The sequence below is a fragment of the Dendronephthya gigantea genome, unplaced genomic scaffold (genome assembly GCF_004324835.1).
Source record: "Dendronephthya gigantea isolate DGI-Jeju-01 unplaced genomic scaffold, DenGig_1.0 000015F, whole genome shotgun sequence".
In the NCBI taxonomy this organism is placed as follows: Eukaryota; Metazoa; Cnidaria; class Anthozoa; order Malacalcyonacea; family Nephtheidae; genus Dendronephthya; species Dendronephthya gigantea.
In genome coordinates, this window is record NW_021163025.1 from 1,474,652 (window position 1) to 1,498,032 (window position 23,381).

The 23,381-nt window shown below is 39.3% G+C and overlaps 6 protein-coding genes and 1 non-coding gene across 10 annotated transcripts; 5 read left to right on the forward strand and 2 right to left on the reverse strand.

The window, feature by feature from the left end:
* The first annotated feature begins 42 nt into the window (after positions 1-42).
* On the forward strand, positions 43-6,233 carry LOC114520175 (putative leucine-rich repeat-containing protein DDB_G0290503). Of its 2 annotated transcripts, XM_028540402.1 has the most exons (11): positions 43-129; positions 267-397; positions 569-708; positions 837-944; positions 1,207-1,423; positions 2,032-2,921; positions 3,287-4,174; positions 4,293-4,561; positions 4,753-4,989; positions 5,178-5,449; positions 5,528-6,233. In XM_028540402.1, exons 6-11 carry the CDS (start codon positions 2,483-2,485, stop codon positions 6,027-6,029), a joined length of 2,607 nt encoding a protein of 868 aa, XP_028396203.1. In that variant the 5' UTR covers positions 43-129; positions 267-397; positions 569-708; positions 837-944; positions 1,207-1,423; positions 2,032-2,482; the 3' UTR covers positions 6,030-6,233. The 2 variants fall into 2 exon arrangements, with proteins under 2 accessions (XP_028396203.1, XP_028396202.1); XM_028540401.1 differs by having other exon boundaries at positions 569-944.
* A 471-nt stretch (positions 6,234-6,704) lies between these two features.
* LOC114520189 (interaptin-like) lies at positions 6,705-8,601 on the reverse strand. Its single transcript, XM_028540416.1, has 2 exons — positions 7,520-8,601; positions 6,705-7,103 (listed from the first exon to the last, which is right to left on the reverse strand). The coding sequence occupies exons 1-2, from the start codon at positions 8,507-8,509 to the stop codon at positions 6,705-6,707; spliced, it is 1,389 nt and encodes a 462-aa protein (XP_028396217.1). The 5' UTR covers positions 8,510-8,601.
* Positions 8,602-9,646: 1,045 nt separating this feature from the next.
* LOC114520225 (polypeptide N-acetylgalactosaminyltransferase 2-like) lies at positions 9,647-13,126 on the forward strand. The gene is made up of 6 exons (XM_028540452.1): positions 9,647-9,846; positions 10,274-10,305; positions 11,347-11,547; positions 11,856-11,952; positions 12,107-12,223; positions 12,353-13,126. The coding sequence occupies exons 1-6, from the start codon at positions 9,736-9,738 to the stop codon at positions 12,491-12,493; spliced, it is 699 nt and encodes a 232-aa protein (XP_028396253.1). The 5' UTR covers positions 9,647-9,735; the 3' UTR covers positions 12,494-13,126.
* Positions 13,127-13,265: 139 nt separating this feature from the next.
* LOC114520088 lies at positions 13,266-16,104 on the forward strand. The gene is made up of 6 exons (XM_028540295.1): positions 13,266-13,550; positions 13,770-13,801; positions 14,286-14,525; positions 14,805-14,901; positions 15,415-15,531; positions 15,862-16,104. Exons 1-6 carry the CDS (start codon positions 13,449-13,451, stop codon positions 16,009-16,011), a joined length of 738 nt encoding a protein of 245 aa, XP_028396096.1. The 5' UTR covers positions 13,266-13,448; the 3' UTR covers positions 16,012-16,104.
* A 126-nt stretch (positions 16,105-16,230) lies between these two features.
* On the reverse strand, positions 16,231-20,590 carry LOC114520086 (zinc finger C2HC domain-containing protein 1C-like). 3 transcript variants are annotated; one of them, XM_028540292.1, is made up of 4 exons: positions 20,518-20,590; positions 18,565-18,941; positions 17,065-18,347; positions 16,231-16,527 (listed from the first exon to the last, which is right to left on the reverse strand). In XM_028540292.1, exons 2-4 carry the CDS (start codon positions 18,887-18,889, stop codon positions 16,312-16,314), a joined length of 1,824 nt encoding a protein of 607 aa, XP_028396093.1. In that variant the 5' UTR covers positions 18,890-18,941; positions 20,518-20,590; the 3' UTR covers positions 16,231-16,311. The 3 variants fall into 3 exon arrangements, with proteins under 3 accessions (XP_028396093.1, XP_028396094.1, XP_028396092.1); XM_028540293.1 differs by lacking the exon at positions 20,518-20,590 and adding an exon at positions 19,300-19,518; XM_028540291.1 differs by lacking the exon at positions 20,518-20,590 and adding an exon at positions 19,260-19,518.
* Positions 20,591-20,814: 224 nt separating this feature from the next.
* Positions 20,815-22,104, forward strand: LOC114520087 (cyclin-dependent kinase 2-interacting protein-like). Its single transcript, XM_028540294.1, has 4 exons — positions 20,815-21,105; positions 21,253-21,376; positions 21,457-21,586; positions 21,665-22,104. The coding sequence occupies exons 1-4, from the start codon at positions 20,816-20,818 to the stop codon at positions 21,874-21,876; spliced, it is 756 nt and encodes a 251-aa protein (XP_028396095.1). The 5' UTR covers position 20,815; the 3' UTR covers positions 21,877-22,104.
* Positions 22,105-22,224: 120 nt separating this feature from the next.
* Trnay-gua lies at positions 22,225-22,311 on the forward strand. The gene is given in 2 exon segments: positions 22,225-22,261; positions 22,276-22,311. It is a non-coding gene; the product is annotated as a tRNA-Tyr (tRNA).
* The last annotated feature ends 1,070 nt before the right edge of the window (positions 22,312-23,381 follow it).

Sequence of the window (23,381 nt, forward strand, 5' to 3'; positions counted from 1 at the left end):
AAGCGGAAGGCCTGGTCCCTGGGCTCGCTGTGCATAAACAAAGCAAACATGGCTGCCAAGCCTGACGGAGAAGAACATTTTTTGCAGTTGAAAAACGAGGTTGAAAAGCTGCGAGAGAGAGACACTAAGGTTGGTTAAAATACTGGATAAGAAAAGGGTTGTGTGCGTATGAAATATGAATTTCGTTGGGCGGGTGTAATGGTACTTGAGGTTGAGGAGTGCAACACTTGCGTACAAATTTATGTACATTTGGTTTTTGATAATAGTTAAAAAGTCAAGAAGTAATATGCCAAAAAGCAAAAGAGTGGTTTCTGAGTAAAAAGTCAAAGTCTATGAAAGTCCTTTCGGAGGAGAAGACCTCGGAGTTTGAGCTGCCCGATGAGTGCAAGTCCGATGTGTAAGCCTTTTTCATGATGATTTCTTTGTAATATATGACAGCAATGTAATATCACTAGTTCGTTAGAGCAAAGTTAGGTAGATCTAGATAGCTTTGGATCAAATAAATTGTTTAGTTTGACAACGAAAAATATCAAAATTTCTTGATTAAAATGTTAGTTTTCTTGTTCAGGCAATTTTCTGAGATTCTTGGTGTGCTGACAGAAATACAAAAGGAGCAGAAACGACTTTTGATGCTGAAATATCAACTTCGTGAAGCCCAAAAGGAACAAGAGGTTGGATTGATCAATGATATACTTCTGAAACAAAGCGGTAATGTATAAATTTTATACGAAGGTCCTCTTGAATCACTGACCTGAAATGGTTCAGCATTTTTAACTCCAAAAACATTATGGACAATTCTCTTACATCATGCATCCATTAGTAATTTATGTTTGCAGGATTCCTCCAGAATACACAGGTTCGTCCGAAAAACAAACCACCTCTCGCTGTTTGGTTCTCCGAAATAACACAATCTATAGCCAAAAACTCGGCAGAAAATCCGAAAGGTACTAGATTTTCGTTTATTTCCCCTATGGAAAAAGTGCAGATATTCTGCAGATGTATGTCTTGAATATACCTATTTACTTCATCCTAAACCTGATTTATAGGCATCAATCGATCAGCTCAGGGTTAGAATTATTGTCTGAATTGATTTCGTGTTAGCATCAGGCAAAGGACTGTGTTTTTAAATTGCCGAATTTTCATCACCAGTAGTGTTGCAGGTGTCATCAACAGACAATGATTCACTTTTTAAAATTCACCTTACAGAGGATCAATGTAGCAAAAGAAGTCAGTTATTTTACAATGTGCATTATCTTGATGGCACAAGACAATTGCCACAAGATTTACTCGCTCAGACAATCTACAGGAAGAAAATAAAGCATGGTTTGAAAAAGGAAGATTTCTTTCAAGAGGTGCTGCAGTTTTCAACATGTCATAGAGGACATTGTGTTTGGATCAAAATCACAAACTATCAAGGCAACAGGTATAAACCTATATCGATCTTTTTGGTTGATTCGAATGATTTGTATTCCATCAAATACAGCTGTCAGCGAGATTTCTATTTGTTTGTCACTAAGATTTTCCATTTTGCTAGATCACCTTGAAATTTCAACAGGGAACGCCCTTAAAAAGTGCAACTTTTCTAACCGTATTGCTTTTGGAAATTTCGAGATTTAATCCAAATTTTGAATGCCTAAGAAGAAAACAACTGTCTAAAATTTGAAATAAACTCATATATGAACTTCTAAATTTATTAATTAACAATTATTGGATCTGGTTAAGTGTGATATCGAGAATTATCAAGCCGAAGTTTGCGTAATTCGCTGAGGCGGATAACGCAAACTGAGGCTTGATAATTCTCGATATCATGCAAAAACCGAATTCAATAAATGTTTTATTATTATGTATTTCCTTTTTAGAGAGGAAATGTGCCATTATTTACCACAAACTAGCGGCAAAAAATTACGCCACCTACGGATAATTTTCAATGTCGTGTAGATGGCAAGACATTGAGAATTATCTGTAGGTTTTTAGCCAATCACAATCGAGATTGCATTAGTAATGCATAATAATATAATTTCTTTTGTGCAGTCAATATGTAGAAAACAACGACTCTGCTGAGAAATTTAATCCATCTTCGTATCATATTGACACTGATATTCATCTTAACGGATTAAAAGAACGCTTAGTGGAATTCCTTGCGGCGAAAAAATCACCTGAAGATTATGTCAGGATTTGCGTTTGGAAAGAAATCGAAGAATTGCCACGGTAACACGTATTCTACAACGAACTGTGATGGTTCGTGGACTGTCTACCTGAACTGAACTACCTGAAAAAGAACTCTCGAACGTGGTGGTCCAGTGTTGGCAGTGTAGCTAGTATTCTGTAATAAGCAGAGTGGGTTACCGTTGTTTGTGTCTAAACTAGCCGAAAAGATTTCATATTGACGTGGTGGTCCGTGCGTTTATGCATTCGTTGAAAAAAAGTACCACTATGTTTCCCGCGAAAATGGAAAACTAATTAACAACGTAATTACCCACTAATGGCCCCGTTTTTGTCATTAAATGTAACGTTGCCAAGTACCAATTATCGTAAACAAATTATTATTATCAAACACAAGAGTTTGTTTTCGCTTGTTAACGGTAAATATGGTAGCAACACTGTAGGATATTCATCCATATATTTCTCGTCACATTCTACGGTGTTCAAATGCATTGAGCTCGATTCAGCAATGGCCTTAAAGCTCTCGCAAGTTTTGGATTTAGCGATAGGAGTTGATAATGCTTCGGTGAATTTGCTACATCTTCGTGAGGTTCTCGTTACTGTGATTACGACTCTTGATATCGGGCACATTGGTGTGAAAAATGAAGTGGACGAAATTGATGAGCACGTAGTGGGCGATGATAAGTTGGAAGCGTTTGATGATGACCAGTTGACATTGCTGGAAAATGGAACACAGGAGAATACTTTGCCTGATCAAGGTTGGTCTCGTGCATGTGAGATTATGTGTAGTAGGATTTTTCGTTTTTTCCCTGTCTTCTTCAAGTACCATCTTATGTAGGTTTTTTCTTTTGGTAATTGCAGCTTGTACTGTTAACCTGACTGAATCAGTGGATGCTGTCTAAAATTATCCTTATTGCTTTGTAATGTTTCTCTTTAAACCATTGCAGTTGTGCTAATCTGACTGAGTGTTGACTGTTGCTACTATAATACCAGGTCCAGTGCTTTCTGCTCTGCAATGTTTTATTCAGTGTTTCACTTTTAATCTTTCTCGATGCTTGTGAACCTTCCTCACAGATGCCTATCATGATCCACTACAGATCCAAAGAAGTTTTTTCATTCTTAGATGAGCTGTCAAGCATTCGTTCCGACGTTGATACAACTGCACGCAATGATGAAAACACGATCATCGAGGAGAACGAAGATTACTGGAATGAGCACGAAGATTACTCGAATGAGCACGATGTCTCCAATCACAAAACGAACGACGACACTGGAAAGCACAAAACGCAAATGCAAAAGGTTCGAACTGTCGAACAGCCGAAACTGAAACGAAGCGAAAGTGTCTTATCGAATGTTTCTGCGCATGCTCGTAATTCAACATTGGCAAGCAAAGTTTTTGGGCTTGAAGAAAATTTGAAACGCTTACAGAGCATTGTGGGTAGTTTGATATCGCAAGTCGATCCCAATAACAACGTATTCAACTCGAACCCAGGGCAGTTTGCGGCGAATATAGAGCACTCGATACCATTGGGAGACATTGGTAATAGTTCTGTTCAATACAGTGAGTGTGTCACAAGCTTGGAACCTGGACACGAGTGGATTGATAACTCAGTCGACGATCCAAACCGCCCGGTCACCCAGCCCGTGCTTGCGTCATCAAAATTGGCACCAATCCCCACTCGATCAAAAACTGCCGGGTTTTCAGCTAAGAAAAGTAAACAGTCACGAAGGCAAGGTAGTTTGCCGCTGAAGTTGAAACCTCGTCAGTTTGTTCCCACCATTGCTGAGGAGACACAACGGGGTGAACATGCGATACAAGTGGTAAATGAGGATAACCAAGGCATTAGGGATGGACATGGGATAAAGGGAGTGACCAAAGATAAGCAACTCTCCAAGGGGAGTTCTGGAGATATTCGAAAAATAGCAAAGATGAATGCTGGAGATAAGCAAGACATTCAGGGTGAAGAATGGATAGGTGATGATAACTCTAAGGACAAAGAACTAACTGAAGGTATGGAAAACTAGGGATATAATATAGGCAACCATCAACATTCTGGTAAATATTTTGCAACAGTTTCAAGACGTTGCTTAATCCGTAATGAAATTATCTTTCCCAACTTTTATTCTAGAATACTTGCTATCTGATGACGAGAGCGAAGAGCCGGAAGAGGATATAGAGGACCGCATAGAACAAGTATTCGAAGCAGCCCTAAATGATACCAGTGATCCACAGAACGTCGCATACGCCATGCGTCTTGGCTTAGAGCAGATGAAGCGCATGAGGGAAGAATTTCAACGCGCTCAGGAAAACGTCAGATTGGAAGTGGAAACATGCCGGAATTACATTCAGTCTTTTCGTGAGGCTATTAACGTCTTGAAGGGGGAAAAGAAAAACCAGGTTGGTTTGTCTGGATCACTGGATGTAGTTATTTTGAAGCTCTGTCAACATTTGAAAGCAGTGTCTAACCGATAACGCTTGATACATTATTAAACTGATGTGTCCGGAGGGTGAAAAAATCTGAACCGTTTTACTTTATCTTTGTGATGATACCTTGAGATCTTAACAACTAATTCTGTCGTTTTTATCAGGAAACGGAGCAGTTCAACGCCTTACACCATGTCCACCGTCAGATTAATGAACTGGAACAGAAACAGACGAAACTCAGCAAGACCGTGAACGAACTTGTCGACGAATTCAACCGACACGAGTCGGCGTTTTCCGACATTCAGAATTCGTTAGATGAAATGAACGAACACAAAGTAGACAAAGTTTTCCTGTCAACGAAGTTCGACGACAAAGCGAACAAAGATGAGTTGCGTGATAAGGTGAGGATTCCAGCATATGGTCATTATAAACCGCTTTTAAACCGCGGTTTTTTTAGCTAAAGTCTTGAAAATTCTACACTAATTTAGGTTTTCCATATACCCCAGTCTCATACACACAAGGTTCAGTCTTATATACAGTGAACTTAGTGCCTGTATCTTTGATTTGAGTCGTTCATATTTGTGTTTAGGTTAGTCTGAGTGTGTTTGATGAAAGTTTTTCGCTGCTTGACCAAGCTTTGGGCGACGCCCTTGAGAAAATGGCGAACCAAATGAGCTTGGAGGAGGCGATGCGAGAAACGTTGAACGAGATGCAATCCGGAATGGCAATGAAGTTGAACCGCGAAGATATGGAAAGTTTGAAGATTGAGCTGGAAGCACGGATTAAGGAAGTTCGCGCCGCCCAAGAGAAGGGACTGGTTGCCAAAAACGAAGTGCCGCGTGATCCCGCGGGATTTAAGAGGTACTTGAGGACCCTAGGGGACCGTATTATAGGTAGGCGGGCTAATGGAATTGATGTTTTGTGATTTCTATTCATTAGATACGTCGAGAAGGCTCGTTGCATTTCGTGTGATCAAGACGTCGAAATCGAACCGTCCCAGGCCTCGGTTCGACCCTCTCTCCCCAAAAGTCAACCGCTGGCTCGAATCCCGCGATCACGTGATGTAAACAAGAAAGTTGTCGATGACGAGCATCGAATTTCTAAGCTCAAGGCAGACATGATCCCGGGGACTGGGTTCCAAGATCTCACATTGTTTCCGATGTCTCAACGATTCTGTGGCGGACGTCACACGATCACACGCGGAAATAAACGATTTCTGGGGCCGACACTGAATGATTACATAGTGATTCACGAATCCGATCACGTCACATTGCCCCCACGGGAGTTCATCGTACAGTCGAGGGATTCCGGCGGCTTACGAAGGTTAACGAAACGGAAACTGCCGGCGATTAACGATCTCAAACATCTGCCAGACATTCGGGAGGAAGGTAACATTTTGAAAGGAAACAGCGATTGTGAAAACTCAAATTATGAGAATTGAAACATAAATCGACTTGTACTTTCTAGTGACTATTGTATAGATCCTGGTTAAGTCATGCCCGTACTAAACGAGCAGAAAACTATTATTTTGTTTAAGAGAAACCAAATACGGCTCTGATCAAACGTTTTTCAAATCCTTTTTCACTCAATTGGTTTTATGCTGAAACATAAGCCTTAATTCAACGTTGAAACAACGTCGATTTTTGACGTTGAAGCAATGTCTTAAAATCAATGTTTAATTAACAATGTCGTATGCCCACTGGGATAGTCAGACAAGACGAAGACATGCGCGCGGGTTGACGAGGCTATGTTTGATCAAAGCCCTCAATTCACTCTCATACCCCACAAAAATCCCTGGAGTTCTCTCGTGGGTATTATGAGAAAATAACCCTGGGTTTGAAGTTCGAGAAGAAGTCTAATTGGCACTAGCCCTGGGTTGGTTTGACTCGTAAGAGAGTTATTTCTCACTATAGAATTTTCGCATAACTTTATCTTTGTCTACCGAGTTTAACCCCTGCAGTTTGGCTGTGTAAACGCAAGGTTTAAAATCCCTCAGTCGCAAAAGAGCAAGAATCGTGAGGATTATTTTATATGCGTGCCTTTATTCAAGTAAATCATTCCTAAAACTTGCATTCTTCCAATGAAATAACCAACACCCAAAATCTCCACTGTGCATTCACACGTACCCGTGTCCGGGGTAAACAACTTCCCCTGCGTACATTTCCCCGTTAAACACCTGTTTCAGCTGACTATCGAGCATGTTACACTCCAGAACCTTGTCCTCGTACATGCTCTCTGCGACCTGGAGACGAACTCGAAACTGATCGATCTGCTGACGAAAGCGCGTGTTCCCGGATGCCAGTTGTAATGTGGCCATCTGAACGTGGTAGTGAAGCTCGTTGTTCTCCCGAAGCACTTGATTACGGTGCTTCTTCAAATGCGCGAATTGTCTTTGGATGACACTGTGTTCCTCGTGAAGTTTGTCGTACTTTTCTTGCAGTTCCTGGAGGGATTCCTCGTCCACAATGTTGGCCCAAGATTTGTTCTCCGTTTGCTCTTGTTTCGACTCCATTGTCTAAGAAATTCAATACATATTTCATCACATAAAAATAAGTTGGGGATTAAATATGTTTTTTCCCGACTCAGAACTCGTTTTATCCCAAGAGTACCAAGGATGAAACAGGTTCTGTGGATTGAAGAAACATATTTATGACTAAGGACACCAACTGGTGTTGTTATTCGAAAGATTCTCTAAATCGTAAACAAATTAAACACAGAATTATTTTGGATTGAGCTAAAATTCATTTAGCTATTACAGTGTTCATCGTCCATCATGGAAACCTCAAAACATGAAGGATAAACAGATAACGTGTTTTGGGTAAACGACTTTCCACGAAAAGACGTTCCTGAATTCCATGCCGTCATGGAACTATCTGATTGTAAACATTCTTGTAAAACCTCAAACATAGGAATAGAGGTATTCCGACTAACCTTGTCATCCCTTTTTGAGAGTTCCATCTCGCTGTCCGTCAATTTCTTCTTGGTCTCTTTAAGTTGTTCGACCAACTCACAAATTCTCGTGTCTTTTTGATCAATCAGTGCCTCGTTTTCCGAGCGCAACGCTTCGAATCTTCCTTCGAATTTCTCGGAATCCTTCTCGACGTCGCTCAACTTCTCACGCAGATCCTCGTTGCATTTCCTTAGCTGAATCACCGCTTCTTCGCTTGTGCTCAACTTCATTTCGAGCTCGGAGATGTTCGTCTCGGCTTCGTCGCTCAGCCTCTTGTTGATGGCTTGCTGCTCGGAGATCTTCTCCTCAAGATGGCGGATGCGTCCGGCGCTTTCTTTCTCGAAGGATGCGAACTGCGTTTTCTCCTGCGCGAGTTGTCTTTTCAGCGCAGCGAGATGATCCTCCCCGATGTTCGCACGTTGCATCGACTTTTGAGATTCGTTATGCAATTGCTTCTGTAGCTCTTCGTTGTCCGACTTCACTTTTTCCAAAGATTTTTTAGCCTCGCAAAGTTCACCTTCGAGCTGCTGTTTTCTCGTTTTCTCAGCCACGATTTTATCCCTCAGCTCCTTCGCCGTTTCTGTGCTGCGGGCCTTCTGCTGTTGCAAGCTTTTCATACTGTTCTTATGCTCCTCGATGACCGTTTCCATTTTCTGAATGCGTTGCTTCGCATCCTTGAGTTGTCGTTCAGCGTGAGTCTTCACGTCTCTTTCCAACAAGCATTTATCCCTCCACTCATCGCGCTTCGAACAACTCCGTTTCAAAGCCTGCTTTGTATTTCTCATTTCTTTCTCGGCCTTTTGTAAAAGTTCTTGAAGTTTCTGCTTTTCCTTTTCCATTTCGGTCAAGCTCGTCTCGCTCAACTTTTTAACAAACATCATGCATTCCTCCATCGCATCCTCCATTTCGGTCACCTCAATAACCTGATCCTCCAGGATGGAAATATCCACAGGCAAGCTTGTTCCGGCCATGTTCTGTTTTTTTTCCGATCTAAAAACCTTGCTTTCAACCTTTCCCTGGCGGCGTTATTATCTTTTCGTAAAATTCCAAACTGTATTTTTCAATTCATGACGCAATCAAAATGGCGTCGACCAGCGTTTTTAACGAATTTGCGCGCGCGCCACCGAGCTACATAATAATATAGCTCAGTGGCGCGCGCACAAAAAGCCAGCGCGCGCGAGTCGCCCTTGGCACGGAGGATATATTGACAGAGGTGTTTCACGCGGCTTTTATAATGCGAAATAATGCGAAATTTCGTGACGCTGAAGCAATGTCTTAATATCCATGTTGAAACAATGTCGTATGCTCACTGGGATCGTGAAACAACGGACGAAGACATGCGCGCGGGTTGACGAGGCCATGTTTGATCAAAACCCCCAATTCAGCTGCGTACCCCACGAAAACCACTGGGGTTCTCTCGTGGGTATGATGAGAAAATAACTCTGGGTTTGAAGTTCGAAAAGAAGTCCACTTGGCACTAGCCCTGGGTTGGTTTGACTCGTAAGAGAGTTGTTTCACATCTTATCTCGCGGCAACGTCATCAGTAAAATCGAAAGAGTCGAGCTCTGTCCATATCTCCTCTGTACAGAAAGCAGAAGATTCGAGAGGGTGGGGGGACTAAAGAGGCTAAAGATGGCCCGAGTACATGTACTTTGTTCGGGGTTTAACAATTGAGTTAAACGAGGGTTTTGCGTGTATTTCTTAACTCGAGCAACATTCCTAAGTGTTTGGATCAGATCATCCAAACACAGAAACCATTAAGTAATCAGTGTTTTATAAAATAACAAACCATAATAAATTTGTTTTTAAATTTCCGCGAAATTTCCGTGTTTGGATGGCCTGATCCAAACACGAGCTTCAACCAATCAGAACACGCGTTATATACATGTTATTTTCTAAACAGTATTCTTTAATATTTACGACTAATTATATTCAATTTGTGTATTCAATCGATACCAAATGATATTTTCCTGCCGTTTATATTATGTAGTTGTTCTCAAGATTTTAATTGTTTTCAATTTAATTGTGAGAACTCGACCGTGGCGGCTCACACAAAACCGCTTTATGCAGATACACACACAGCTTCCTTCAAGGATTTGGGTAGACAGTAGACATTTGTAGACATGTATGCAAGATCCATGATTATGGAGTCCCAAAGCAAATATGTTAGCAGAAATTTGCGTTAACTAAACTGAATATGAATTTGGATAAAAAGAAGACTCAAGTCATATTGTTGTTTTTAGCTATAATATTAGTAATTATTCTACTCCAAATGCAGTCGCCACGTCGTCCATCTGAGCTACTAAAGGTAACACAATTACCTAAATACCTTGTACGCACATCACTTAATAGAGGTCTTTAATTAATCTTCAACTGCGAAGTTTTCGGTCAGTGAGATACAACACTACTACACTACTCGCTGTCGCTGATAAATGCCCGGGTTAACAACCGAAAGTTTATTTTGCAGTATTAAATACTTAAATGGTGTACCTACAGGCTACAAGTTATTTATTTATATTGTGATATCACCATGCGAAATGCCAAGAATATTGAAATTCAGATACACTGTGAAATTCATTGGTTATTATAATATGACCTATGAATAATAAGCCTCATACTAACTGTCATCAGTGTCATGGATAATAATTTATATTTGCCTGCCACTGTAATGTAAATAAATTATAATGCCAACGTATTATTAAGAACGTTTAAATTTTATTACGATCTCTTTATAGTCTGAATATGAAGCTAAACAAGAGCTGGAAAGGTAATGCGATGTTACATTGTCTATTGATAGAGTCTATTCTACCATGATTTTGTTCAACACGAGAACAGGCTGAAAGTTCATTTAGCAAAGCCGATGTATCTTACGGTTATTTTAACTGAAGGCTGTTTGATTCATATACATAGCCTTAGGATAATAACATTGTGGCTAGTTGACCTGGGTGAGGTAAAGCTGGAAGAGAGAAAATTGCTACTTGGCATAGCGTTTATTGACAAATATATGACATGTTGTAACCAAAGGCAAAGTTTCGTTTGTAGTGTAAATAAGCTGGTACCTTCGAAACATTATAATATTTTATAACCTGCTTAGGCTTATAAACAGGAGCTATAAACAGGCACCTAACTAAAGCTGATCTTGGCATTTGAATTTTTGATGAAAAGTATATGTATTCGAATATCAATCTATAGTTCTATGAAACCCGTTGTCGAGAATATCCATGTGCAACGCCTTTTATATTTTGCATTTCACCGGCGCGTGTTTCTGTTTTAATACGATATTTTGTCTCGTGGAAGAAATATTGACCGAAGGTGTCTTGTGTGCGATTTCGGGAATGGAAACATACTGCTTTCAGAGCAGGGAAGATGTTTTGTCCAAATGAATTTTGTATCAAAAAGGTTTTTGCCCACGATAATTCATAGGAATATTCATATTTCTTACGACTTTAGTCATTATAAACCTCAAGATAATTAAAGATTAAGGTAGGAAATATAAGAATTTACCTTTCTTTACACCATTGTTCTTCTTTAAGTTTGTAAAAGATCGCCAAATCTTTGCAAAAACTTCCTGTTTGACACAAATCTCACTTTTCGACACATTTTCTGCCAGGCGAGTTTCCCGCCTCGGCCTCTCGCGCGTGTCCTCACGCGAGACGATAATATACGCACTAAAACAAAAACACGCGCCGGGGACGAGGTAGTGTATGGGCTGGCTATGGGCTGAAAAGCGAAACGATAGTGACATGCGATATTCATTTCCCGGCTGGGAGTATAGCTGCCATTTGTATCATGATAACTGTCCTCAAAGGTTTCAGGAGACTGTCAGAAAGTTTGTGAAATCGAAGGCCGAAATGGAACAGCGCTTGGAGAAGATTGAGATAAATCAAAATACTGTAATGAGGTTGATGGATAGGCTTGACGGGAATTCTCAAAATGAGAGTGCAGTAACCCAAGCTAACAAAGTTGAGGGAGAACACGAAAAAGAAGTCGATCCTTTCAATTTAACTGGGTGTGTATCTAATGTGATATTCTTGGAATTTTGCATAGTGAATTAATAATTAAATCCTTATTTGGTGGAAAACACCACGTTTATTAGTTTTATGCAGAGAATTTGACCCGTTAACCCAAGCCTTAAAATAGTTAATTAAAAGTTAACATAACTAATTAGTTAGTTCGTTAAGTTAGTTAAGTCAATTAGTTTGTACTGATGAAGGCCTAAGTTTATAACGGACCTAAAGCTCTGCATAAAATTAATAAACGTGCATGATGTTATCTACAAATTGATGTTCTAATGCACATTATTCCTTACTTTCTCAGTGAGATAAAACGAGGAGATCATTGTTTTGATTCTGCTGCACAAGGACTTGGTGGCATCATTAAAACTTATAAATGTCATAAAAAAAGCCGAAATCAGGTAGATGACTCAATTGCTACCCACTGCATGCGTTGCTAATCCTATTTTGTTACAATCAATTTCACTATTGCTACTATTAGTCAAGTGAATTATGCCAAGATAGTTGTTTGAGACACACAGTGTCTTTTAAGTCCACTTGTTTTCGTATTTCAAGAAATTCCGAATGGAAAATGGTAGTATAAAACATAAACGTTGGTGCCTAGCTGTGAAAGTGCTTACAAAAGGAGAATTCATCAAGTTAAGAAATTGCGGTGACAAGAGATACTTACAAGTAAGATAGAAGATCTTGCAATATTACAATGGTGAACTTTAATTAAGCATGAAAGCAGGCACTATTACACTGTTTCCATACAGGCATGTTTGGAAGTTTGCAAATTTTTTTTCTTTTCCTCGCATATAGAAATGGAGTTTCCAAGATAAGTTCATAAAAGCTGCAAACAGGAACTTTTGTATGTCGGAAAAATTGGGTTCGGCTTCGGCTGTTGCCTTAGCCATATGCGACGAAAATGATGAAACGCAAAAATGGGATCTGAGTAACTGAGTTAACGGTGAATTTGGACAGACTGACAACGACAACAATAATAAAGACTATGTTATCAATCTCATGTGCAAGTATTATGATAAAAGTTTTCGCTGGAATGCAATACAGTTGATCAATCAAGTGGGATTTAACGTCGCTTCAAAAAAAGGTGTGTCGGTCAAATCTCAAATGAAGACAAATGACTTGGGAATCACTACTGGTAAATAAAATGGAAATAGACTGATATTCTTGATTTTTAGCCATAGCTAACCAATAACGTAAAAGTAACGTTCTCACGGGACAGTTGCACGGTTAAAATCCGTTTATCACTGATTTAGAAAAATCAATTTGAGACTGAGACTGGCTTAATAGGGAATAGATCTGTATTCTGTCCTATCAAGCAGGACAGGGGTGGATCCAGCACTAGTGCACTAATTTGCATCATGGGATTGTTTTTTGTGGACGGTTTTAGTCCCCCAAAACAGCCTCATCATGCTCTAGTGCGACTCAAATATGTTGAGATTTTTAAAAAATACTCTCATAGATCCATCGTAATTATCGCTTAACTTCAACTCTCATAGATCTTGTGAATGACTGAACCCGCATCTTATGCATCATGCATTTATGTTGCAATAATTAAATGTGTAGTATGTACTTCCGTTGACAATTAAAGCTGTTGTTCAATAAATAAATTATTTTGTTTTCCATTTTGAACTTTAGTATCCACCGTTTAAGGCTTTAAGCTAACACCTTTCGAACAACCTCCCCCAGAATTCTAAGCCATAGCAGCGAGTCTTCCGCAAAACCGGAAATGGGTATACTTCACGTGTATTTCGTCAAAGACCTTTTAACCAGATTTAATAATACTGCATTAACTCTTCAATAAAACCGAAATGCAGGACTTTTCTATTTAAACATTTTTATCCTTTAACAGTGTTTATAATTTTTAACTTTGGCCGTTGAATTGTTTGCAGTTATGGCCGACAGAACGACGGTTTTGCTTTTCTTGTTCTTGGTTGCATTATTGTTTATTTTATGGTTCATGCCTACCTCGCGACCAGCGCCAGAGGGGACAAAGGTAATCAATAGATCATTTGTGCTGTTTGCGGATTAAACTAAATACCAAAGTAGTGAAACGACTTGAGATGTGATGTTGTTAAAATGAAAATTACTTCCAATTTCCAAAGTTGTTTATGTAACGAGATACAAATTAAATCCACTCATAATCTAGCTTTAAAATGATGTTAGCAATAAACAGTCTTATTTTGACCCTGTTTGTTTTCCTTTTCTCAAATAGTTAGATCCTAATGTTGGAAAAGAGCTAAACAGGTAATATGCATGAGGCAGCATGATGCTTTTAGTTGCTAGGTCAGGTTAATTTTATTATTCTTTGTAAATATGGAACTCTTTATATGCCAGTTATTCGAGTCTTCTCCAAGGTGATGTCCGGTAGGCAGGAATGTAAACAAACGCTCGTTTGCATTAAACTGCTAACAGTCTGCTATATTCTCATGTCCCAATTCTCATGTCTACCATACATCACTGTTCATCATTGTGCATCATTGTGCATCTGAAAAAGTAAAACCAGCCTTGTAAAATTTGTGCGATGCTTGTAAAATGCTTGAAATTGTCTTGTCTCCTATTGTGAGAACACAGAACAAGTTACATTTTCATCATTTTCACTGTGTGAACATCCAAACCAGACAAATTTAAATCCATCAGAAGATTGTGCGTGAGATGTCTGGTAGGGTTACATTCCACCACCAGTTGTTCTGTTGTTGCAATGTGGATTAAAATGTAAGTGTGTTCAAAGATTTCAGGAGACCATAAAAAAGTTTGTGAACTCAATGGGTGAGATGGAAAAACGTTTGGACAATCTTGAGGTCAATGTCCAAAATATCCAGAAGAAACAAGAATCATTCCAAGTAAATTCTGTGAATCCACAGATCAGTAAAAGACAAAGCCAAGAACCTGTGAACCATGATGCTGAAAAGGAACCTGTGGACCATGACACTGAAAAAGAGCAAAAATCAGAAGCTCCAGATTTTATCGGGTGTGTATGTATTGTGTATTAGCGAGGTGAGGCTTAACTTGCACTTGTTGTTGGTTAGTTAAATGAGGTTCCTGAATAGGGTGAAATCGGAGCTCTGGGATTGCACAGCTATTTTTACACTGAGAAATATATATATAAATTGAAATACATAGAAAGTGAACAGTTCAAATTTCGCTGGGTAACCTGAATGCAAACCATTGCAAAATCATTATAATGTTTCCAGTGGTACGTAGCTTGTGTTGTATTGCTCTTATGAGCTTTATTCATTTGATCATTCAGGGAGATAAGACGTAACAATAATTGTTTTGATTCTGCTGAGCATGGCTTCGATGGTGCCATTGAAGTATTTGAATGCCATAAACAAGGTAGAAATCAGGTAGGTTACTGTAGAGGATCAGAGACAAACCTTATTACCAAATATTATTGCACAATGAAGCTCCTAGAGTATGCTAACTTCACCCAGTGCAGAAGCACAGCTTCACTTTTCCTAATAATGTCAGGCAATATATAACAGTTAACTTATCTGCAATTGGAATACTCAGTGAAATATGCATTTAGGAGGGTGGACCTACTCCCAAAAAAAAGTCAAGTGAATGATATCAGCAAAAATTTCAAGTACAAATTGCCTGAACTATCACTGACTTTAGCAAAAATTGCCCAAATTTTGGTAGAATTCGATAAAAATTTGCCCAATTGACTTTTCTAGATTCAAATGTTTCTGGGGGGAGGGGAAGCTGTCCCTGGCTCTCCTGCCTCATCCTGGTCTAACTGGGTTTCTTATCAAAATATTATTCATATTTCTACTTTATTTAACTTATAATAATTACAATCAGTGTGGTACAATGCATTATAGTTGTATTAATTTAATTGTTTATCTTTATTTGTTTAGGAATTTCAACTGTACGGTAATAAGATAAGACATAAACAATGGTGCCTGGTGGCAGAAAAGGCAGAGGAAGGTCAAGCTGTGCTGTTAGGGAACTGTGGTGACAACAATCCTCTACAAGTAAGAATTCTGCAAAACATGGACTTAGTTTGATAAACTGACTATGGTTTACACACAATGTTATTTCACTGTTCATTTAAATATTCCAGCTGTAAGCAAGGCATTCTGAATTAAAAAAATGTGATAAATCCAACAGCTAAGCTAAAAAAGGATATAAAATGAGTTTGGTGGCAAAATGTTGTAAATTGGGGGAAATATATAAAGTCCACAAGCTTTGTAAGACTATGTAGCTATTACGCGCGGGAAAATGGTTGATTTTGTCAAAAATGGTAATTTTTTCCGCGCGAGATGATACAAAGGTTGAAAAAGATTCTTCTTTCTCGTGTATAGAAATGGCAGTACCAAGATAAATTAATAAAAAGTGCAGAAATGAACTTTTGCATGAGGAACAAATTTGGTCGCGGAGTCGTGTCGTTGGCCGAATGCAATACAGAAGATGATTCACAAAAATGGGATTTGGAGAAGAAATATGGTACATGAGTTATACGTATAGAATAGGCTATCTTACGATTTTCAATGATCTTATGCAAATACAATGTAAATTAGTTTTTTCTGTGATTGAAAGGGAAAAACCTGTCTTGAACTACACTTGTTGTTTTGCAAAAGTCTCGTAATAATGCAACGGTTTAAACATTTTAACGAAACTCTAAAAGTGCATGATATATGATATATTATATGCAAAATCTTTTAGTCCACAAAAACACATTTTTTGCATTCCGTATGTATACTATGCATACTACACTTTTTACACACATAAAGTTTTAATTGTTATTTGTTAGTCTAGCGCCGTGGGGGTCTGGGTCGTGCCCGGGTTTCTTTGCATCTTGGGATATGTCTCTCCGCCACGGACGGTTTGAATTTTCTTTGACAATATGAACACTCGATGTAATCGGGGTTGGTCAGCGGAGTTGGTGGACCTGGTTCTTGATGTCTTGCCGAACGAATTGACTGAATGAAGTTTTCGTGTGTTTTCCTCCAGTCGTTCTTCTTCTTGTCCTGCGGGAAATCAAAACAAACATTGGTGACATTATTGGCCCGGTTGTTTGAATACCTTGGGCCGGTTGTATCAAGCCCGTTTAGCTTAAACGGTGGTTAAGTTCAAAATAGAAAGCAAGTCTATCATTTTATTCAAGAAGCAAACTAAATGTTTTTAACCTTAATACAAAGATACTGTTTACAACTACATATTCAGTGCATAATATTTAAGTTGACTCACTCAAGAGAGTTGTATGAGTGTTATTTAATTTTAACTTATCCACCGTTTAAGCTAAACGGGCTTGATACAACCGGCCCCTTGTCTTAATCACAAATAGAAATCCACTCTGGACTCTGCAGTATTCAATCGATTATATCTTTTGCCATTCTTGTGATTATGTTTAGTTATAAGAGTGAAGCTCGGTATAAATTTGAAACCGAAATAAAGTATATTTCAATGACGTTAGGTTGTTTCAACCGGGAAATGGCCGGATTTTTACTTGGCAAATCATCCCAGTCCTTTCCCGCCATTTCAGATCTCCCGGAGAAATTACTCACCTTGTATTTGGAGTCATCGCTTGTCTCCTTTCCCATAATAAGATATTTTTCCATATCTGTGCCTTCAGCTCTCTTTCGCTTGGCATCAAACGGTTTCTTGATTCTTGCCGATGCTTTTCTGCACGCCTTTTCATGCTTTGCGATCCTCTCTTTCATAAAACCTCGGCCGCAGTTTGGACATGTTACCAAATCCTGAATAACAGAGCCTGATGTGGCATTCGCATTAGTTTCTTTGTGAATGCTCGACTTCGTTGTAGAATCACGACTCGTTTGTGTTCTTCCAGTAAGTTCACTGACTTTATACTCGTAAGAAACGGATTTTCCCCGACCCCGCCGGAAATCTTCTTCGTTCGTTCTTTGATATTCGGCATTTCGATGTTGTTTTGACCGCGTTTCCCGCTTGAAATTTCCATCCTGTGTTTCGTTTGGAGATATCTTCACCATATTTGCTTCCCCTTGCCTTGTTTCTGTTGATCGGTGCTGTTTTTCTCCGTTATAATTACGGCTTTCTTGTTCCCGCTTTTTTCTACTCCGTCTCCCCATACGTTTCTGTAGCTCCAAGAGTTTTTTCTGCTCACGCGAAATCGTTTCGCGAAGTTCCGTCTCAACTCGACACATCTCGTCAAAACTTTGCGAATTTCCCCTGGCCCTGGGCGACGACTGTTTGTGGCTTTCATTTGCCGCGGGCCTCGCCGTGTTTGACCGCAGTATAAGCTCCTCCGTCTTCCTCCGGTGAACGAGCTCTTTTATCTTCACCAAACTTTTCGACACCTCGCTGAAAGAACGTGCTAAACATTCACCGTTTCCCTTCTCGTTTACGTTCGTTTCCGTGATGGCTTCTTCGTTTGCGGGTTTACTGCCTCGTTTGTAAACTTCCCTCGATTTCACCCCCTTCCGTGCTCTGAGTTTGTTGTTCTTGGCGGCGAGCGATGCAAAGACTTCGTCATTTCTGTATTCTGTTCTGTCGTATTCGTCAGACGGTCGTTTCTGGCGCTTGAATACCTCTCTTGATTTTACTCCCCTTGGCTTAGTCGAATAAGCATTTCCACCATCCCTGTCGACACCGTTTGCTTCATAGGTCGATGAAAATTCGACTGTACTTAACTTGCTTTCCTCATTCTTCGCGAAGGCAACACCGGTTCGGGATTTGCGATTTTTCTTTCGTAATTTGTCTTGTTCGCTATGGTTCTTTTGTTTTTGGTTGTTCTTAAAATAGTCGATTGCTTCTACTTTTTCCTTCTCGCCTCTTTTCCCGACAATTCTTGTCTTATCTCTTTGTTTACCTGTAACGAGTCGCACATGACGGTCAAGTTTGTAAACATTGATTGGGATTGCATTTGTTTTTCCACCCACGAGAAGCATAGGCCTAGCGACTAGACACGTTTTCACCTATTTCTTCACAAGCATCGTTTAGGAACATTGATTGACTCATGAACTACCGATAGATACGTAAAGTAAATATTTCAATTTCGATTCTTAAAAACAGAATAAATGATTCACCTTCGTAACGTGTGTTTGACGTGATCGGCGGGAGATCTACAACAGCATTGCAAGCTTCTGCTGCGAGCATTCTTCGATTCAAAAAAAATTCCCGTACGCTTCCTTTCTTGGGTAATATCTTAGCCCTCACTCTTGTCTCAAACAAAGCGTTCGCCTTCTGTTCCCTTTCCCGTAACAGCCTGGAACGGTAATCTTCCTGAAGCATTTCTAACCTCGTTGGTTTTTGACTGTCGGGTTTTGTCTTCCTCATCGTCGCATGGTTCTCCGTAAAATTTGTTCTGTAAAAGTTATATTCAGTTCCGTGGTCGAATAGCGTGTTGGCCATTTTAACACGGTTTGCCGTATGTTCTTTCAAGCACAACCAGCGATGATGTTGCCTGATAGAAATCACCAAAAATAAAAAAAGAATTAATACTTTAATAGGTATATCTCGCGAAGGAAATAATTTATAAATAAAAGTTCAACGCTGGTTCCATTTGAAGAGACTGCATGCCCACGCGGCTATTTGATTGTTTTGGCTCTTGTCAGTCTTGTAGATTCACATTGGATCATATTGGAGTTTGGAATCGAACCAGCTAAAACCACGGGCTTAAATTTGCACGGTTTCTTTCGCAAAAAAGCTTATGTAAACAGAGACTTGATGGGAATTCATGTTAGAACTCTTATGAACTTTGTGAGTATTAAACATATCTTACATGGACATACATATATCCAATTACAAAACATGAAACATACGATATACTTGACCCAAAATGGCTGCACTCTCGTTTAAAGTTTAAACCAAACGAAAACGACTAATTTCAAGCGTCGAAACAGAGGCAACTCTCTTATAACTCCTCACTCGACCTTGCGAGTCCTGACACGGTGTACATGTTGTTATTCCTAGGATGTTCTCTAACGGGTAACGGACAATTACGCTTCGGTCTATGTTTGAGCGTGCTTTTTAAGAGGATTACTTCGTTTCAAACAATTCAAAGCCGGATATCGTAATGTAATTGGTCCGAAGGCGTATTGGATTAGCACTATTGATGCAATGGTCTAAAAACGGAAAATTTTACTGTCTGGCTCGAGTACGAAGTACTTGATGACATACGGGCAACGTCATCGCCAGTAATTCATGGAAACTGCTCAGAGTCTGAGTTGAAACAACAATTTTTTTGGTAGGACGTGTAGGCTTAAATAAAGATGGTCCTTTATCATGCAAATGATATCCAAGACAAATTACGAGTGTCAGCAATTGCTAGTAAACATAAAACATTGTACTTCATATTCTGTGTTCACAGCAGAATACCATAGTAACCCACCGACTCGAGCCTTATCTGATTTCCAGATCCATTTTCATAATTTTTATCGCATATTTCGTCAGACATTGCCCTGTCAATGTTTCGTAAAACGTGTGCCGAAAGAACAGTAAAGGACTAGCCATCTCAAGGATGTTAAACATTCAAGGCAGCTTTCTAATAGTTATCATATAAACTCAGCGTTAAAAATAGTTCCAAATTCATCACTTGTTTTTCTCGGCCAGATGTTTCAGCGATAACTGAAATGATATTCCCACTCAATGATAAGATTTCAGTGGATATGAATTCGAATATTTTTATTGTATATCAAGGTCCTATATCATAAATCCTGTGGGACAAGTTTGCGCTTAAAAAAACATTAAATAGACCCATTAGCGAAAGTAGTTGTTCCTGGGAAATCGCATTTGACCGCGAAATTTTGCGGCGCCAATTAATCCAGATATGAGGTTCGTTCTGAAACCTCCCCGACTTTATTCATGTTAAATCACGAACATGCGTTAAATGCTGATTTACAGCAATTTAATTGTACTGGTTCAGACTCGAGTGACTTTGAACAATGCTTTTGTTATCCCCGGCAAGCGATTGGTTCAAATTAACGGCTTCTGCGCGTCGCTGCGCTGCAAGGCATGAAATAACGATAATTTTGACTTACTTTTGACTCTGAAAGCTTCAAGTTGGTCTGTAGCTGTATTGTTCATTACAGGTATTTCTCCGATGTTTTCAAAATACTTGCAGCCGGTAATATTATATAAATTCAGTTAATCTCTTCCGTAAACTCTGTTGCCTGGCGACGCGTAAACAATTTGCTCACGCGCTGGGGTCTTTTTTCCGACATGCGAAATCCTTTTCGGTCCACGCTCCGATATACAAGCTCCGGTATGGTATTTACCCCGGATCATCTATTTTCCTATTTAGGAAAATATTTTCAAAGGAAAACATGAGGAAATTTAATGGCGGGAAACGGCGGGAAAATCAATTCGAAAAGTGGAAACTTGTGTTCGAAATTCCAAATGTCCAAGAAAGCAAACAAAAATACTCCTGGAAAATCTCGGAAATCGAGCAGCGAATCAGCAAGAAATAGTTCTCAGAATCTTGGAAAAAGTCAATCAGGATACGACTATGCTGGAAGAGTAAGAAAATGTTGTTTAAGTTGGCATGAATGTGTGCAGAAATGGTTGAGTGAAAATAGCTGTGGCCTGGAGTTAGCCACGAAAATTGTGAATGGACAGCTGCAAAACTCGTAAGTAAATGTATTAATATAGATCATAATGAGTTGAAGAGTTCAAATAACAAAGGCTTGCTCTGCTGATTTCGAAGAGCATTTGATTTAAACTATTTCCTAATAATTAGCTTGCACAATTCATGTTTTTTTCCTTGTAATTTTTAGATCCTCTGATGAAGATGGTGTGGACGAAACATCCTCAAATCCTGTTGTGTTTGGAAATCCTGATGATGAGGATGAAGTGATTGTTAGCGACAAAGAAAAGCTTGTGAAAATATTTGAATCAATGGTGAGATGGGAATATCTTGTAGCAAGAACAAGGTAGCATGTTGCAGAGCCAGAGTTATAGCATCACTTGTTTGTGTTTAGAAAGACATACACAAAAAGATGTGTTCTCTCACTTCGAATTTCGAAGCTATATCCTCGCTTCGAACAATGAAAGAAGGTGAAAACCAATCTGAACAACCAGTCTTTGAGACATGGCCACTGGCCAACTATGGTTAGTGTGAAATTATAGTTTTATTTGTATTATATAAGTATATATAGGTTTAATTTATTAACTGCTTTTGTTTTGCAGTGAGCTTATCAAGAAAGCTGGCAAACATGTTTGAACAGGAGCTGAGGCTGAAAGAGAGGCTGGTTGCAATGGTTTTGAGAGAAGCAAGTATCGAAGACAGAAGTAAACTAATGGCATGTTTGGCCATGTGGTTGCACCAACCATATATAGATGACAAATATCGACAAGAGATAGAGCTCATGTTGTTGGAAACAGGACTGCGAACAGCATGAATAGTGCTAATCTAACATGAATCCACTGTTTAATATTTCAAGATAAATAAATCAATGCAAACCTACTAAATATTAAAAATATCTATTGCCACTTAAATTTCTGACCTTGACCCAATACCACAAACACAGATAGCAGAAATAGAGACGTTTTGTAATTGTATAGAATGACAGAAATACTGAAATACGTAGATTTTGCGCCCAGAATATAAAACATCAGAATATCTTCGGTATTTTGATCTTCGATTGTTAAAAAGTGGAATAAGTATTGCTTTATTAGGGTAATTGTTGCCCTCAGGTGGTGTGGATGACCTAGTCATAATGGCTAAAATTTAAAGCTAGGCATCTGATCCTTCGATAGCTCAGTTGGCAGAGCGGGGGACTGTAGAGGTTCAAATTGACATCCCTAGGTCGCTGGTTCAAATCCGGCTCGAAGGATATTTTTCTTCCACATTTACAAAATCTCTAAAAATTTTCTTTCTCTTTCTATCTTAGACATTTACTTATAAACTCCATTCACGTTATGTTTCATCGAAATCGTATTCTTATTCCTAAATTTTAAAACGAAAAAATATCACAACATTAAATCCCGAGTTCCGGACCCGGCCCAGTGCTTAGTCCTATCACGCGGTTTGTTCCGTTCTGTGCCAGCGGTACAGACAAAAGCGAAACAGCATTCAGCGGCCAATCTCTAAAAAGTACATATTTGAAATTTTTTAGATTCTTTAGATCTTTTAAAAGATTTATCTTTTAAATATTTGTTCGGAAAACGGGAAAAACTCTTGATATTACACCAAACTATGAGAGGAAAACAAACGATTTCGTTATTCGTTTTCATCGCTTTTTTATCAAAGCTTGGAATTAGCTTCTCTGCTAAAACGTGGCGGTAGGTTTAATAATTGTTGTTTTTGGCAATTGAAAAGGCTTTTTCCAGTGCTAAGCTCAAGGCAACTTAATTTGCAGTTATTATCCGACCGGGAGAAATCATCATGGGTATATTTCAACGAAAACTAAGGTATGTGTGCACGACAAGATGGAAAAGGATCGCAGCGGGTTTCAACAGCGGGTTTTTATTTTTAATAGTTTTAACTATAAACATTGATGTCAACTGTCGGAATGACACAAGAACGTGGGGAAACTTGTGGGGGGGTCTGGGCCGCCCAGAGAAATTGTGGGGCCCGGGGCAAAATTTTTTTGTGGGGCCGTATGACGTCATGGTTTTAAATATCTGCGAGGCATAAAGTACTTCAAAGCGTCGTGCAAAAGTTCTTCTTCGACCATTGTCGAGTTCGCCATAAAATGGCGAATTCGACCATAGCCGAGTCCTCCCGAAATTGCCGTATTCGACCCTGGTCGAGTCGGCCGGAAAATGGCGAATTCGACCATGGTCATATTCGCCGGAACATCGCAAATACGACCATGGTCATATTCGCCGGAAAATGGCAAATACGACCATGGTCATATTCGCCGGAAAATGGCAAATACGACCATGGTCATATTCGCCGGAA

What these genes read in the sequence shown, in the direction of transcription:
- LOC114520175 (XM_028540401.1), top strand. Translation starts at nt 2,483, where the DNA reads ATGGCCCCGTTTTTGTCATTAAATGTAACGTTGCCAAGTACCAATTAT. An exon ending in AAGATGAGTTGCGTGATAAG is followed by an intron (nt 4,990 to 5,177) that starts GTGAGGATTCCA and finishes ATTTGTGTTTAG; the next exon opens with GTTAGTCTGAGTGTGTTTGA. An exon ending in GATCCCGCGGGATTTAAGAG is followed by an intron (nt 5,450 to 5,527) that starts GTACTTGAGGAC and finishes TCTATTCATTAG; the next exon opens with ATACGTCGAGAAGGCTCGTT.
- LOC114520088 (XM_028540295.1), top strand. Translation starts at nt 13,449, where the DNA reads ATGGCCGACAGAACGACGGTTTTGCTTTTCTTGTTCTTGGTTGCATTA. An exon ending in GTTGGAAAAGAGCTAAACAG is followed by an intron (nt 13,802 to 14,285) that starts GTAATATGCATG and finishes GTGTGTTCAAAG; the next exon opens with ATTTCAGGAGACCATAAAAA. An exon ending in GTGACAACAATCCTCTACAA is followed by an intron (nt 15,532 to 15,861) that starts GTAAGAATTCTG and finishes TCTCGTGTATAG; the next exon opens with AAATGGCAGTACCAAGATAA.
- LOC114520225 (XM_028540452.1), top strand. Translation starts at nt 9,736, where the DNA reads ATGAATTTGGATAAAAAGAAGACTCAAGTCATATTGTTGTTTTTAGCT. An exon ending in GTCCATCTGAGCTACTAAAG is followed by an intron (nt 9,847 to 10,273) that starts GTAACACAATTA and finishes ATCTCTTTATAG; the next exon opens with TCTGAATATGAAGCTAAACA. An exon ending in GCTAAACAAGAGCTGGAAAG is followed by an intron (nt 10,306 to 11,346) that starts GTAATGCGATGT and finishes CTGTCCTCAAAG; the next exon opens with GTTTCAGGAGACTGTCAGAA.
- LOC114520086 (XM_028540291.1), bottom strand. An exon ending in GTCAAACACACGTTACGAAG is followed by an intron (nt 18,348 to 18,564) that starts GTGAATCATTTA and finishes GACTCGTTACAG; the next exon opens with GTAAACAAAGAGATAAGACA. An exon ending in GCGATGACTCCAAATACAAG is followed by an intron (nt 16,528 to 17,064) that starts GTGAGTAATTTC and finishes GATTTCCCGCAG; the next exon opens with GACAAGAAGAAGAACGACTG.
- LOC114520189 (XM_028540416.1), bottom strand. Translation starts at nt 8,509, where the DNA reads ATGGCCGGAACAAGCTTGCCTGTGGATATTTCCATCCTGGAGGATCAG. An exon ending in TCTCAAAAAGGGATGACAAG is followed by an intron (nt 7,104 to 7,519) that starts GTTAGTCGGAAT and finishes TGAATTTCTTAG; the next exon opens with ACAATGGAGTCGAAACAAGA.
- LOC114520087 (XM_028540294.1), top strand. Translation starts at nt 20,816, where the DNA reads ATGGCGGGAAACGGCGGGAAAATCAATTCGAAAAGTGGAAACTTGTGT. An exon ending in AATGGACAGCTGCAAAACTC is followed by an intron (nt 21,106 to 21,252) that starts GTAAGTAAATGT and finishes TGTAATTTTTAG; the next exon opens with ATCCTCTGATGAAGATGGTG. An exon ending in ATGGCCACTGGCCAACTATG is followed by an intron (nt 21,587 to 21,664) that starts GTTAGTGTGAAA and finishes TTTGTTTTGCAG; the next exon opens with TGAGCTTATCAAGAAAGCTG.